Raw genomic sequence first — 15,899 nt, 5'->3', positions numbered from 1 at the left:
ACTGTAAATGAATTATGCTGCTTTGTGACTATCTTTATAACAGTGCTCACTTTGAATTTTTGCAAGTATAATGTCTAAATAGAAGATATTTGTATCATGACTGACTGGACGTTAGACAGTCAATGTAGTGATTTTATTTCTATTTTTCCAAACGCAACTAAAAAACTGATAATTACTAAGTAATACTGTATTCCACTATGATGACAGATTATCTCGTATCAAGATCAACTGTCTGACTTTATACGGTATGGATCTATTAATTGTCATTGCAGGGAGCAGTGCAAGGTCCTGAGGAGTTTGCGGAGGGTTTTGCAATTGGAGTTAGAAGCCTTCTTGGCCATACTGTAGGTAAGAGAAGTACAATATAAGTGGTAATACTGATGAGCAAAGTGCCAGTATGATTAACTAAACTCTGTCAAATTATTAAATTCTTATTTAAATGTGGTGTTAAACTTGTATAAATTCAATATACCCTGTCTGTATTGGATTTGTTTGTTAAAAAAGCAATCAAGTGTGCATATTTTTTAAGGATTCAACCTCACTCTTATGTTCATAGTCTGATCATTACAAGGTGAACTCAGGAAAGAATAGCTAGTATCTGTTGAATACTCATGGGCAGCAGCTAATTTTTTTTTCTTTTTACATCCATAAAATAGGGGGTGCAGCAGGTGTTGTATCTCGAATCACAGGCTCTGTTGGCAAAGGACTTGCAGCAATCACTATGGATAAAGAATATCAACATAAACGGAGGGAGGACATGAATAGACAACCGAAAGATTTTGGAGATAGCTTGGCCAGAGGAGGAAAAGGCTTAATCCGGGTTTGTATTTTTTAGTATCTTCTCTGTTTATTCACCATAATGATTCTTTTAATTTGTACCTTGAGTGCCATCCTCTGAAAGTGCTTCAACTCTTTTTAAGTTGTATTGTTTTTTTTCTTCCATTAATATTCTTGTTTATAACTTCAGATTCTATCTAGTTATGGTAGTCAGCCTTTCAAGTTGCATTAAACCATGCAACTTGTGTTCTCTTTGAATTCTGATTGTCAGCTACATGAATCACAAACATTTGGAAAGCCGCATATTCCGTGTTCTTTAGGATTGCAACACAGTCGATGATGACTTTTTTTATAAACTTGGAGGTCTACTAAAATGAAAATTAGTTAAAATTATTCAAAGTATATAATGCATTAAGTTGTACATACAGTTAGGTCCATAAATATTTGGACAGAGACAACTTTTTTCTAATTTTGGTTCTGTACATTACCACAATGAATTTTAAATGAAACAACTCAGATGCAGTTGAAGTGCAGACTTTCAGCTTTAATTCAGTGAGGTGAACAAAACGTTTGCATAAAAATGTGAGGCAACTAAAGCATTTTTTTAACACAATCCCTTCATTGTGTTAAATACAGTTCATTCCTAACTGTATTTTATGCATTTGATACTTTTACATGAACGTTATCTTTGTTATTATATTGTATGTTTAACCATAGTTCACCCTGAATAAACACTTAGGTATAAATTGTAGAATTTCCCACTCAGTCATTTACTTAAATTATTAAATCAATATTTTTTATTTATTACCAAGCGCTAAAGAAATCCGTAACATTCCTGCTACCAAAGTTAGTATTTTATTTATCAGATTACTTATTCTAAATAAAATCTGTGGGTTGTTTATAATTGCAACTACTAATTTAGTATTAGTGAACCATTCAAAAAAATATACTCTTTATTTTCTTAGTTAATGGACACTAGTAAATTTGTAATAGAGTGGTGTTGTATTTGGACTACAAATCTGGCCTTCATTTCATTAGACCACACTGAATGTGCTTTCACTTTAATTATTGTTGTTTTGAGAGAAGCTACGTTAACCTCAATAATACGTAATGTTTTAGGTTTTGGGGTCCAAAGAATGTCAATAATAATCTGGTTCTTGTCCTTCTAACTAGCCACACAGGCAGACAGAAACATATGAAAGTAAAGAAAGAAGTTGTTTTAATAGCATTAGAAATAGTTATGTTTTTTCTTTTACATGTAGTAGGTAAGATCAAATTGGGGCAGTGCTACAGGGTTTTGACAGGAGTAGCTGTGTTGGGTATATAAGAACGGCTAAGGACAAAAGTAAGCATATTTATATTTAAACTAAATTTTTTAAAAAACTGCCTTATCTGCAAAAATATCAAACACCTAAAGGGACATAACCAAAAAAGGAGTCTTATTTTTCATGGACACAAGAAAATATCCCATTTTGCATGTGAATGTTTTGCATTCTCTCACTTATGTTTAACTTTTTTTTTTTTTTTGGGAGATGAGTATACTGTGGTTTTTACATTTTTGGAATAACAAGGAGGAACAGAAAATGTTTTCTGCTTAGCTTGTCAAATTTCTTGCCTATGTGAATACTAAAGGTTGCCCATCCAGATTGCTTCTTGTAATTTATAGTTAAATATATAGAAGACTGGCAAATTTGACAAAGAATATGGGATATGGCTGTACATCAAAATAAATAATATTACTCAGAGTAAATACATTTTATTTACATAGATTATTATGTAAAAAGATAAAACCTTGCAGTGAAGCTTCAACTGAATTTGTACTATTTATACTGCTATGTGAGGTTTCATTAATTAGACAAGTATTAGAAATAGTGCTAAAGTTATATTATTAACCACAACTCATTTATTTCTTAATACTCGTAAATCATTGTGTAACAGTAAAATTGTTTGATGTATATTGTAGTTATGTTCTGCAAAGTTATTGTATACCCTAAATAAGGCCTGTTACTTTAATACTTTGGTAAATTGGTGTGAATAAAGTATGCTGTTACAGCAGTTTTGGTTCATTTAAAATACCAGTTTCATATTAGTGCACTTAACTACAAAAGTACATATATACATTACCATCAAAATAATTCATAATACAAATCTTGTCACAGTTTTTTCATCAGCTTATTTACTGCAACATTCAGTAGTTTTTAAAATTGAAGTTTCAAAATTAAACTGATTAAAGCATTGTTTACTAATAGTCATATTTTTTTATTTCTGTTAATTATTTGTAATGTTTTTTTTTAATTAAACATAATTATCTTTGATTTTGCTTTAGGGTGTTGTTGGTGGAGTCACAGGGATAATTACAAAACCTGTGGAAGGTATGTTCAGTGCTAAGCTTTCTTTCTCTGTATGTTTCAAATGTTCACTCTTTTTGTATATGAATGTTTTATAAAAGTATTAAGCAGTTATATCTTACATGTTTATGACACTTTTCTCCATTTGTCATTTTTCCCTTGTTCGACTTATGGTTATTGCCTCAATCTCATTAAAGATTTTTTTTTGTGGTCAGGTGCACATTATCAGCCATAATAGTGTCAAAGTTTCAATTTCTGAGATGTGCAAATTTGGATGAGTTAAATAGAATACAATGTAAAGACAAATGGAAAACTTCGATTTATGGTTTGTGGTGGTGTGGGAGTGGATTCAGAATTAATGTAAATTATGTTGATGTACTGATTCAGATTACATTGCACCTACTGCTTGAGTAAAAATGAGCTCATTAGTAAGTAAGATGAGATGGAGGAAATACATTTAAAGGTTAAATACCCCTTGAAACTACAGACATAAAAACAGTCACTGATGGGGTTTGTTTTTCTCTTTACCCATTGGACAAGAAATGGAATTTCAAAAACGGTTCAACTTTCAACAGAATGACCTACAATGCAAAGTTTTAATGGCAAGGTGTTTGATTGTGTAATCTATTACCCTTTTGGTTAAAATAAAAACTTTGCAGTTATAACATACACCATTATGCTTATGTCTGTTTATAAGAATCTTAACAACTAATAGAGACTAAGAAACATAATCATTCTCTGTAGGTGCTAAAAAGGAAGGAGCAGCTGGATTCTTTAAAGGAATTGGTAAGGGACTGGTGGGAGTCGTGGCTCGGCCGACTGGTGGCATAATTGATATGGCCAGTAGCACATTCCAGGGAATACAGAGGTAATTTATTTGAAGTATAATCTTACATTTCATTGAAAACCAAAATGAGAACTTTTACTAGAAAGTTCTGTTATTTGACTGTTATCAAAGGAATGTTCCATAATAAAAGTTGTTCTTTCTGCAGTAACATTCAGTATGTTTTCAAGTTTTTAAAATTTTCCATAAACTAATCAGTTTTGTTTTTCTCAGTAAGTGTTCTTCTCAAGAGCAGATCATTCAGTTTTCAAATCAGCTTTTTATGTTCAAGTGAGGATGGTGTTTTCTTAAAAAATCATATGCAATGCTGTAATTATGGCCACTCCTAAAACACTAATCTTAGAACTGAAACTTGGAACTTTCTGCGGGATTGATGTCTTTTTCTACCTCATGTCTGCAATAAGTGTGTCTATTAACACTGTTAATCTGTTGGTGGACACCACTATAAATGCACATTAATCCATGATCCTGCTTATACAAATTTTTGAATTGGGTAAAGAATTTAGATTTTATATTATTTTTTTGATTTTATATTGTTTAATTATAGTATCAATGTGTTATAAATGATCTTGAATAATATATTGGATTAAAAAATCTTTGTAGAAAACAGCATTCAAAACTACACATACTCATAGCTATACATCAAAACCACTTAAAATAAAACATTTTGACATTTGCCTACAAGTAACCTTTCACACATTTTTGCTTGCAACATACTGCTGGGGTATATAAACTACTGGGTAAATGAGAATATACAGGATGATCCAACCAATCATGTGTTTGTTAGATATTGTAAGATTTTTCCAAGTGGCAAAAATTACCCAAATCTCCAAATTTGATTTTGTTTAATAGAGTTGCTGAATCAACAGAAGATGTGTATAGAATACGCCCTCCTCGAGTGATTCATGAAGATGGAATAATTAGACCATATGATCAAGATGAAGCAGAAGGATGTGATTTGTTCGAGGTATGTTTTTATATTTCAAGTTATATATTTGCCACATCTTTATAAACATGTCTTATTTTGTAATATAATGGGATTTAGCCTGTAGCCCTGTAACTATTATAAGAAAGGTCTTGTGTTGCTTATTGACCCAAACCTCAGTAATGGTAGATATTACCACTTCTCTATAAACATTATTCAGACAATGACTATAATTTTCTAGTTTTTTTTTTTTTTTTCATTACAAATAACAGTTGTAAATATTTGTTTGTTTATACCGATTGTATTTTTTCTTTTCTTTGTTGCAACTTAAGTCTTCGGTATGTGTTGGGCATTTTTAACTTTTATGCATGTTCTCCATATTTATACTTTTAAATATGGTAGATTGTATTATAGTGATTGATAATTTTGCATTTGAGGGACTGATAAGGACACAGAGTTATATAATAGTTTGATTTCTTTTATAAAAAATAATTTGGTAATGATATTGACAGTAAAACCCTGTCTGCTTGAGTAAGAAATCTGCATCTTATTTATCCTTGTAAAGCTTGCACGTTCGCAGTAGCATGATGTAGTGTACCATTGCATTTCTTCCCTGATCAGTAACTGTGTATACCCAATTTTAAGAAAAACGCTGTTTTGGAATTTCAAAATAAATCAGTTTTCTTCTAAGTATTTTTTTCATTTTTTGGATTGACATTTAAAAATGTTGCTGGAAAAATCTTAGAAGTAGCATTGTTTGATATTAGATGTCCATTAAAGCTAAATTATTTAGTGACATTTACAAAATAAATTAAATTGAATTTGGCTTCTAGATAATTTCATATTATCATTTCAAAATAAAAAAAATACATTTTGCCTGGGAAAAAGTTGATTTGTAAAGATGTTTTTGAAAACACAAGCTATTGGCAAACAAAATAAGAAAACTGTTGGAAAATCCAAACAATGTGTTTTTTATTCCTCATCATGTCAAGCATTACTTTTGTGAAGATGAAAGTTTGCTAATCAAACACATGTGCTTGTGTAATGTAGCAGTCTATGATTTATGTTTTATAAAAAAATAAAACAGTTCAGTTATAGTTGTGCTCATTGAATTTCTTTAATTATTTTCATTTAGAAATTTGTTTTGTTTATTATGTGTACTGATGTACAAAACAAAGACAAGCAAGAAAACAAAACATAAAGCACAGCTGGGAGAAAGATTAAACTTTGAATACTGTTACATGTCATCTATATACAAAAGCTACCATAGTTTTCTTTCACAAAATAACCAGACACTACTATGCATGGCCCAAAAGGAACATGTTTCAAATAGGCGAGTGCTCAACAGAAGGCCATCTCTGCTGAGGGATATGCTTCAGTTTTATAACTGTAGAAATGTCATCTGAGTTTCACTTCACTATATGATATTGCACATTTACTCAAAAGTAAAGCATAGCATCAAGTCTTTTATCAAATGCAACATTCTCAGTAAAGTCAAAACTGTGATCAGAATGTGACTCGAGCTTTGTGCATAATGCAGAAGCCATTTATTCTGGTCTTCTATGCCCAGCTGTGACATGTAATATAAGTGAACAATCATAATTAGAATGGGCTGAAACTCAGCTATCCAAAGGTAATGTATGTATGTGGCTTGAAGTAGATGACGTCTTTGAAAAAAGCATATTCACTCAGTTGTGAGGCGCTGTTCACCTCAGGGTATGCGTGTGCAATTCACATATTTTAAAAATGTAAGAGAGCAGGTAACACGAAAAAGTATGATTTATTTGAAAGAAAACACCTTTGGATATGTAAAAGTACCGTTATTGCTTTTGATTGACTTGTGGGTTTACTGCAGTATTGTAACCACAAGGGTGTGCCACTGAGCCCCAAACCACAGACACAATAATGCCCAATCACAATTCTGGTTCAAACAAAATATGTTTATTCACCTCCAACACCACCTTTACAAGAGCACAAGAACACCAGCCACAATACACAAATACAAATTTTCTCCTTCCACATCGTAACTCAAATAAGTAAGGCTGTGGACTTTCTTTTAAATCCGACCCAGGTTTCTGTTTCTGCTGTCATGCCCAAGTCATCGGAGCACTTCTGTGTTGTATGGAAACCAGGGGAGAGCTCCTCCATGCAGCACCCTCTCGCAGTACCCAATGACCCCCCCCTGCAGGTGTCCTAATTAGGTTCAGCCCTGAGGAACACTGTCACCTGTCATGTGGGGGCATGTCCATTTGCCCAGTCCATCATTAATGGCCTCCTCTCCCAGTAAAAAAATCATCCTTTTTCTCAACCAGGATGCTTGTGTTTCCCCCATGGCATCTACAAGTATACACAAACAAGTTTGAAATATGGCTGTGTCCCACCAGTGGGACACCTTGTGCATAGGTGGTTAGTTGACAGGGAATGTCATTTGAAGCCAGAGCTTGTAGCTTAACTATAGTCACCTTACAAACTTCAGGCGTTGTGTGTTCAAAGACAGATTTAGTACCTAGGTGGTATGTTCTGTAAACCATTCTTCAATCTGACATTCATGCTAACCAGTTAGGGTTGCCTCAGTGTGTCTAGCACAAGAAAAAGTCTTGTTCTTAAAAAGTCTTCATTACAACCAGATTCTCTAATTCCTTTGGCAACTTCTGTTTCAGCTCCTCAAACCTTAAGTCCATTGATTTAAAATTTCAAAAATTACTTGACAGCATACTATCAAACCTATACTCTGGTCATTTCTGTGATCTAAGGGGTCTTATACTGACAATTATCAGCTTTACAAGCTTGAGCTTTGTACATTGTGCATCAGTATACAGAACCTGATCTGACTGGCTCTTCTTTTTCTCCTTTCTCCTTAAGTATGATTTATACCAGTTTGTGTATCATGCTTTCTTACCTACCTTTTCTTCTTTTCCTTTTTATGCAGCATAATGAGGAATGACTTTAACATATTTACTTTATAATTATTATGTCATATGTTTTTTAATTTATTCTGAAGCTTTATCTTAATGTTTCTCTTACAACCAAAACAGTACTCAACAGTATATTTAACAGTGAAAAGTATCCAACTATTTACAATATGTACTTCATTTCTGTTTCTTAAAAAGTGAATTCATTATTTAATAACTGAATGCTTACATTACTGTATTTTTTTATTAGTGAGCTTTACAAACATTATAGTATTTTGTATGTAATGGTAATGCTGTTGTCCTGTATTTTGTAACTGAATTTTAAATGAAAAATAAAAATGTCACAAAAGCCAATTTGATGCAGCACCAGGTTTCTAAAGTTACCTTTGAAAATTTAGAGTAAAAAGTACATTTTTAAGTTTCTGTAGAAATCAGTTCAGTACATAGTATGGAGTAACTGCTTACAAGATTTTTCTCATTGCTTAAATTAAAGTAAAATGTAGATGAGAAGGGAAAGCATATGTAATACATGCTGTTAGCTTGTCCTCATTTTTAGAAACATCTGGCTTTCCATGAGAGTGTTTGGATTTTGTAAAAATATGTCACCTTTGTCAAAAAGGAAGTGTAACAGTAAAAAAGAAGGAAAAATATTTTATTCTTGCATTTAAAGTAGAGGAAAATTCTATTAAGTGTTTCTGTTTTTTGAGTGAATGCAACCTAAATCAGGAGGAAAATAGTTTAAGAAAATGAACATTCACTTAATTCAAAAATTCTTTCAAGAGATAAAGCCATAGCCATGTTTGTCCAGTATTGACTAATATGCATATCTGCATTTTGAATGTTCATGTATTTTTGAATACTGGTGCTACTTAGACGCGTCTTAACAGATGGACCCAGGGTCATAGGGTGCTTTGGGTGTTTAATCATCTGACACCCTTGTCCGGGCGAACCAACCGTGGGTGATCAGCCTCTGACTTGTGTCCAAGTGGCACACTTCCTGTACTGGGTCCACAGTCACCGCAAGGCCTTTTCCACAGCTTCCAGAAATAAAACAAAATAAAAACATTTGCTTTATGTAGTACCTGATATAAGACTGCTTACCTGAAATCCAAGCTCATTACATTTGTTGTATTCGTTTTGGCCATTTTCTGTAAGAGATGGTTTCATTGTCTTTGAAGTTTTTCCCAATTAGTGCCTTAAGCCTTCTATTCTGGGAACCAAACAGAACACTAGTACACATTTGCAGTTTAGAATAGAACAGTTACAGTAAATCCCAAAATAAAATTAAACAAATCTATAAATTGCATGCAAGGTACAGTAGATGGCTAGATAGATGTAATGCTAACTTTTGTGATTCCATCCATCCATCCATTGTCCAACCCGCTGAATCCAAACACAGGGTCACGGGGGTCTGCTGGAGCCAATCCCAGCCAACACAGGGCACAAGGCAGCAACCAATCCTGGGCAGGGCGCCAACCCACCGCAGGACACACACAAACACACCCATACACCAAGCACACACTAGGGCCAATTTAGAATCACCAATCCACCTAACCTGCATGTCTTTGGACTGTGGGAGGAAACCGGAGCACCTGGAGGAAACCCACGCAGACACGGGGAGAACATGCAAACTCCACGCAGGGAGGACCCAGGAAGCGAACCCAGGTCCCCAGATCTCCCAACTGCGAGGCAGCAGCACTACCCAATGCGCCACCGTGCCGCCCACTTTTGTGATTCTTAAATAGATTTCCATTAATTTATTCTATTTTTCAATTAATTCTGCTTTCTTGTTTTGTCATTTTTTGGTTAGGATTTAAAGTACCTTGTGATGCAAGGAGTAAATTTTAAATTATTACACTATATACTTTTATGGAACTAGAGTCCAGATCAACTAGTGAGGTACAGCTGCCTTATAACTGATTTGATTCCAGGGCTCAACTGTAAATGTTGCTTACATCGTAACATAACATTCTATGGAAATGACTTTGATAAGATGCCATTCAATCTATCTAGCCCAGTGGAATTTATTTATTTATTTTATTTGGGACCACTTCTTGGTGTTTTCTAAGTTTACACATTTTTTTTTATTAAAGAGACTCTGGCCACTGGCAATTTCTCTTGTCTGAAGCACAGCCCTCCAAGTTAAGAATTACTAACCTGGCTCATTGAGTTAACTAAAGGCAAGGTACGAGGGTTGTCTGGGTTCCGCACGGAATCACTCGAAATAAGTAGCCAAGGATTTTTTTTTTCTATATTTCTCATGTACTTCGATCCTTTTTAAACTTTTTCCAAGTATTCACCGCCAACATCAATGCACTTTTGGGCTCTTCTGACCCACGCCGCAAAACACTCGCGAAAGGCTGTCTTTGGGAGGTTGTCCAGCTGTTCTTTGACAGCTGCAATCAGTTCCTCTCGAGTTTCGAAGTTGTGGCCTCGCAGGGGTTCTGTCACCTTCGGGAAGAGCCAAAAGTCACATGGGGCAAGATCAGGCAAGTAGGGTGGCGGGTTCAAAACATTGACATCACTGTCTTCAATGAAATGCTTCGTCACATTAGCCGTGTGGGCTGGCACATTGTCATGATGCAAAAAGTGCCTTCGCAAGTTCTTGGACCGGCCTCTAGCCATCGCAGAAAAAACGTCAGGCAGGCACTGAGTGGTGTACCACTCAGAGGTCACAGTTTTCCTCTCCATCAGCGGAATTGACGCGACAATGCCATCGATGTTGAAAAAGATGGCAAACATGGTGCGTTTCACCGAGCGGATTAAACCATCAGAAAAGTCGTAAAAAATCATCACTCGAAAGTCACGCACGCACTGAGTCGGGAGCTTCGCCACTAGCGCCGGCTGCGCACTCTCAGTTTGTTTGCTTCTCCTGTTCATTCTGAAGGAAGAGAGGGAGCAAAACATCTGAACAAAAACATGCAACCACTTGAATAATCCCTCTACACAGCAGAACAGGTTTCGACAGGCTGACACTCGACAAATGATAAAATTCCGCGCGGAACCCAGACAACCCTTGTATTCAAGCTTCTAATCTGGTCATTTCTCAAAAGGTATCATGGTGGTATGTTTTTTCATGGCTGTCTTTCAATTTTATTTATTTTGTTAATGCTGATATCAGTGGCTGTCACTTTCAGTCCTGATTAAATTCACTGGTAGTTTAGAGACAAGGTTCCTATTTTTTTTTTCCCCAAAACTACTGAAAAAATTCCATTATCCAGAAAAAGTGGTTTGAAATGAACACATCTACTGCTTAGATCCCCCACCCCCTCCCCACCCTTTAATTATTTTCTTTGATACCTATTCTTGATTTGTAGGGGGTTTTTTTACATTTGTAAAAAATGTAAAAAAAAACTCTTCTATTTAATTTGTTGTGTTCCGCATCTGTAAAGTTTATAATGTATAATGTTTACTTCATATTCTTTTGAGTCCTCATTTTCTGTTGTAACCACAATTAATAATTCAAACTAGAGTTAGGCAATATATGAATATTTAAAATAGGCTATAAGGTTAAAATTTTTAAATACCATTTTTATTAGTTGATATTTGCCAATTTCTAAAGAGCTGCACTCCTGAAAAGTACATTGGGAAGGATTGGTAAGAACTTTTAATTTTATTTAAAAAGATGTACTTTAGTTGTTGCTTTGTGACTGTTTTGTTATTTATTTTGTATTTATTTTTCAGAAATCTGAAATAAAGAAATTAGAAGATGAGATATTTCATAGTCATTATGGATTGCCAGGCAGCAAAAACACAAATATAATTGTAACAAACAGGTAATTGTTTTATAAATTACATTTTTGTCATATCATTTTGAATGTGCACTTGGAAAGACTGCCTCCCAGCTGATATAAATATTTAATAAAATGCCAGACTAATAAAAGTGTCAGGTTTCTGTTATCTCATAAATGGCCAACTATCTGATTACACTTTTTCCAGATCTGGATTTTAGTTTGTCTGGCAAAAGCATGTGATAAACATCTACATCGCCTACTGGTGAAATTACCACCTCAAGCATGAAGTAATGTTACAAAAACACACAAAAGTAGGAGACTTTACTAATAACATCCAAGATCACTTGCATAGCTAGTGTTTGTACACCAGCAATATACAGTGTTGTATATGTTAATCCTTTAATTTGAATTTTAATCCTAATTTTAATCCCTTTTTTTATAGTGATTGAGCATCTTAGCCTATAGTACAGATTATACAAACATTTAGAACAGATGACATTTAGGATAGTTTTATGGGTTATGAACAAAAGGAGTATCTCAAATCCAGCAGAATTTTTGTATGGATTCTACACGTGTTAAGTCAAAACTGACCCAAGGAATATGGCAATGTTCACAATTTGTTCTAGTTGTATAAAGATGTGATGTTTAAAAATGATTTTGCTTTTTGTAAATTTAGGACACTTCAATAAAAGTCTTAACATTTCTGAGTTTAATACCTTATTTCCAGGAAGTTTTTATAGATGGTGAACAAACAAACTCCTATAAATGAGAATAAAATCCAGTGAAGTAAATAGAAGGGGCAGACTGACATGAAAGACCTTACAGGATTCAAAATGTGTAGCAGTTGTACAAAACTGATATTTGGAAACTTTTTTGTGTTTTGTAAAGCCTTCATATTTCTGAACTGAAAAGATGACATTTAGGATGAGTGATGAATAACCAAACTATCCTAATTGTGTTAGAAGAATCATTAATGTCAATAGTGGGTCAGAACTGACCATAAAAGTCATGGCGAGGTAATTTGTTTTACTTTTTGTTCCATTGGGGGAAATATAAAAAAAGTAACAAGGTTTCATCCTAAATTTCAAATGCAAAAATGGGTCAAATTTGACCTGAAGTCTTTTTGAGGGTTAAAATACGTAGCACAGTTTTTTCCTCTACTACTCCAGTTGCTTGTTTAAAAATCTTTTATCACAAAACTATCCTTTTCTAAACAAGGAAAAAAGTAGTCGTCAAGGTGCCTGAGCATATTCAAAAATGAAGCCCATTTTAATAGTTAACCATTTCCAGCAACTTTTCAAGGATATCAACCATATTTCCCCCAGAAACTGTCAAGTAGCACTGCCCTTTTGTAGGCAACTGATTGAGAGGGGAACTAATGTTTTGGAAAACATACTGTAAAAGCATCTTTAATGCATTTCTGTGCCCATTCCCAGGATCTTTTTATGTTAGGGCTACTTTTATTTAGGCTAAATATAAAACCTTTTACTTTTTAGTAATATTTGTTTTTACTTTTTAGGAGAGTAATGTGTATAAAAGAAATAGAGTTTGTTGGACATTTCACCAAAGACTGGGAATGTATGTTTGAAAATTTTACCCGTCCTTCTTCTGTCGATGGGAATACTCTGAAACTGTACAGTAAGGTATGGATTAATATTAGCATATGCCTTAATGATTTTTAATTGCAGTGTTACCTTCTTGATAAAATTTCTCTTCCACAAATATGGCTAGTGTGTATCAGCAATTAAGTAATTTAATAATGAATGAGAAAAGAAAAAAAATCAAATTTTCCTAAATTTAAAAGGTTAAAGTAAGTTATTTATCAAGAGAGATTAACTGTGAATGACAATCACTATTTATTGTACCATTTGTTTGACAATGAAGTGTATAATGTGTGAAGGCTGAAGTGCAAATATCAAATAAACACTTTCACAAAAGGTACACTTATAACGAAGCAAGTGTGCTTTTATTCTGGAATATAACAGAAGAAAAAGAAATCGGGTTAGGGTACAACGCTGACACAACCGCTTCAGTGGTGCATTTGTCATTGCCATGCTGACACAATAGTACGTGAGCAATGGTACGAGAATGCAGTCAGACGTTTTTTGGGCACATACACCATCAGATCTAAACACTAGCGTGGAGAGTCGCTTGCGTACTGAAGTGTCTATAACTGCAGGTGGAAGCTGCCGTCGCACTTTTCGTAACTGATCTTTTCTTGAATAAGGAGTGACATTGCATATGAACTTTGTCAGTGTGCCGTGTCGATCAAACACAGGAAGCTCTGCGGTCTACTTGTGACTTTATGCTGTAGGAAAATAAGTAAATAAATATAGGTAAACAACATTTGATGTGGCATTTATATAAGTAACATATAAATGTTTTTCATATAAAGACCATCAAGAAACATAATCACAAACGGAACTTTGCACAACACTTTTGCGAGCTCTGTAAGCCCTGTTGATTCGCTGTCAGGATGATGGCCAACCTGTTGCTGCATGCAGACGGTACCATCTTTCGCCTTTGCGCCTATTGCATCTGCGTTGTTCTTATGTGAGTGCACGTTTCTTGTGGGGAGGGCTTCTGTTCTCTTTCTCTGATGCAGAATCCTCATCTGAGTTCACCTCTGTTATAGCTTGTCTTTATCTGAAAACAGCAGTGTCAGATCGGGGGGGAGAGTGAACATGACTGAAAGAATAAAACTGAATAAAAAAAAAAATGCTAACCTTTACAAGTACCATAAATTTTATTGTATAATAGTAACAATAAGAGCAGCTGACTACTCAAAACGATAATTCTGGGAAGCGGCCGGAAGTAAACCCACGACCTCTTGATTATGAGTCAGCAGTTCTTACCGCTACACCACCCAAGCGGTCATGTCAGAATCATACCCTAACCTGATTTTGTTTTCTTCAGTTACATTATTGAATAAAAGCACACTTGTTTTGTTATACATGTACCTTTTGTGAAAGTGTTTGTTTGATATTTGGACTTCAGTCTTCACACATTATACACTTCATGTCAAAATTACGTCATTGGTACTATAACATGAAAAAAGTTTCTGTTTTAGGTATGTGTTCAACCTACCTTCAACTCTACAACTCCAGGCACCTCACAATGAGATAAAGCTTGCGCTGGGAGAACTTCCCACCCCCCCCCCCCCCCCCCCCCCCCCCCCCCCCCCCCCCCCGAGTTAAGCTGTGGTGGTGGAAGGAAGAGATAGCAGGCTGCTTGCTGCTTGTGCTGATCAACACATTTACAAAACAAATGACACTAATGGAGATGTACGAAAGAATTTAAGGTGGCCCCGGATAAAGAGTTTTTTGTAAGCTTCAGGGATTCTAGTGTTAAGTCTTTGATTTGAAAGCCAACCAGCCATTCCACAGATAGACAGAAACAATAACTGCACAGTGTGTCCGTTTTTGTTGTTACTTATTCATCTCCTTCACTGACATCTTAAAAGAAAGACTGAGGTAAAGAAAGAGAGAGATGGAAGTTCAGGAATATTTTTTTTGTTTTTAAAACAGACAAGTTGACAGACCCCCCTACCTAATACATAGGGTTTAAGATCTGTTTAACAAGGCCCACAGTGGAAACAGGTTGCTGTTATGCTCTTATTATTTGGTACTTTGTATTCACCTTGTGCTCATCTGTCATTGCGGCTATCTTGTTTAATATTGGAAAACTTTTTGTAAATGTGTGGCCTCCAGAGTGATCTTTTAGGACCAACATGAAGGCCTCCTGGTAGCAAAGTCACATAAAGCTCAGTGGATACCCAAAAATCCTAAAGAAGTCTGAACATTATGAATTAGTTAAAAAAATCACTTGTTTGTACCATTTCACAGGATCAAGGAACATTGATATTTCAAAAGAAAGATGAAAATCAAGAAAGAGTTAGAAATATCGTCCTTCAAGATGAGAAGATTGCCATGGTAATGTAGTTTTTAAAATTTTTGATTGAGCATACGTTATCTATACTGCATATTATTGTAAGTCTTTTAATCCTATTAATTTAGGTGAATCCATGTGTAATAAACACAGAATGTGAAACTAACAAAATAAAGCTGACAAGAAAACAAGTGTTAATAGGATGGCATTATAGACTAACTGTGAAAAACCAGGAATTTGTGTTTACTTTTTTATTTCTTATTAAATTAATACTCCACCCAAACTCATCATTTTTTATATTACTTTCTCCATGTAGTTTGTATTGACAGCCAAGAACACCCTGTATTCTTGCAATTAAAGATTGCAAAAAAGTTAAAAAAAAACGTGTACAACACAAAAAGTCTTGTCAGACATGAGTATCGTGAAGTGGACTGGCCAAGAAGGTAGTTGTTATAGGTTATGTGGCATCTG

At 34.6% G+C, this 15,899-nt stretch overlaps 1 protein-coding gene across 1 annotated transcript in view; it reads left to right on the top strand.

Moving 5' to 3' along the window:
* Positions 1–15,899, top strand: part of vps13c (vacuolar protein sorting 13 homolog C) — a 608,306-nt gene that overhangs the window by 588,707 nt on the left and 3,700 nt on the right. The window contains exons 77-84 of the mRNA XM_051920790.1: positions 273–348; positions 657–820; positions 3,104–3,149; positions 3,870–3,993; positions 4,822–4,936; positions 11,491–11,582; positions 13,060–13,183; positions 15,386–15,472. Coding sequence (XP_051776750.1) covers positions 273–348; positions 657–820; positions 3,104–3,149; positions 3,870–3,993; positions 4,822–4,936; positions 11,491–11,582; positions 13,060–13,183; positions 15,386–15,472 — 828 coding nt within the window. The remainder of the gene's footprint in view (positions 1–272; positions 349–656; positions 821–3,103; positions 3,150–3,869; positions 3,994–4,821; positions 4,937–11,490; positions 11,583–13,059; positions 13,184–15,385; positions 15,473–15,899) is intronic.

Source organism: Erpetoichthys calabaricus, chromosome 17 (genome assembly GCF_900747795.2).
Source record: "Erpetoichthys calabaricus chromosome 17, fErpCal1.3, whole genome shotgun sequence".
In the NCBI taxonomy this organism is placed as follows: Eukaryota; Metazoa; Chordata; class Cladistia; order Polypteriformes; family Polypteridae; genus Erpetoichthys; species Erpetoichthys calabaricus.
This window is presented reverse-complemented; position numbering and strand designations above follow the sequence as displayed.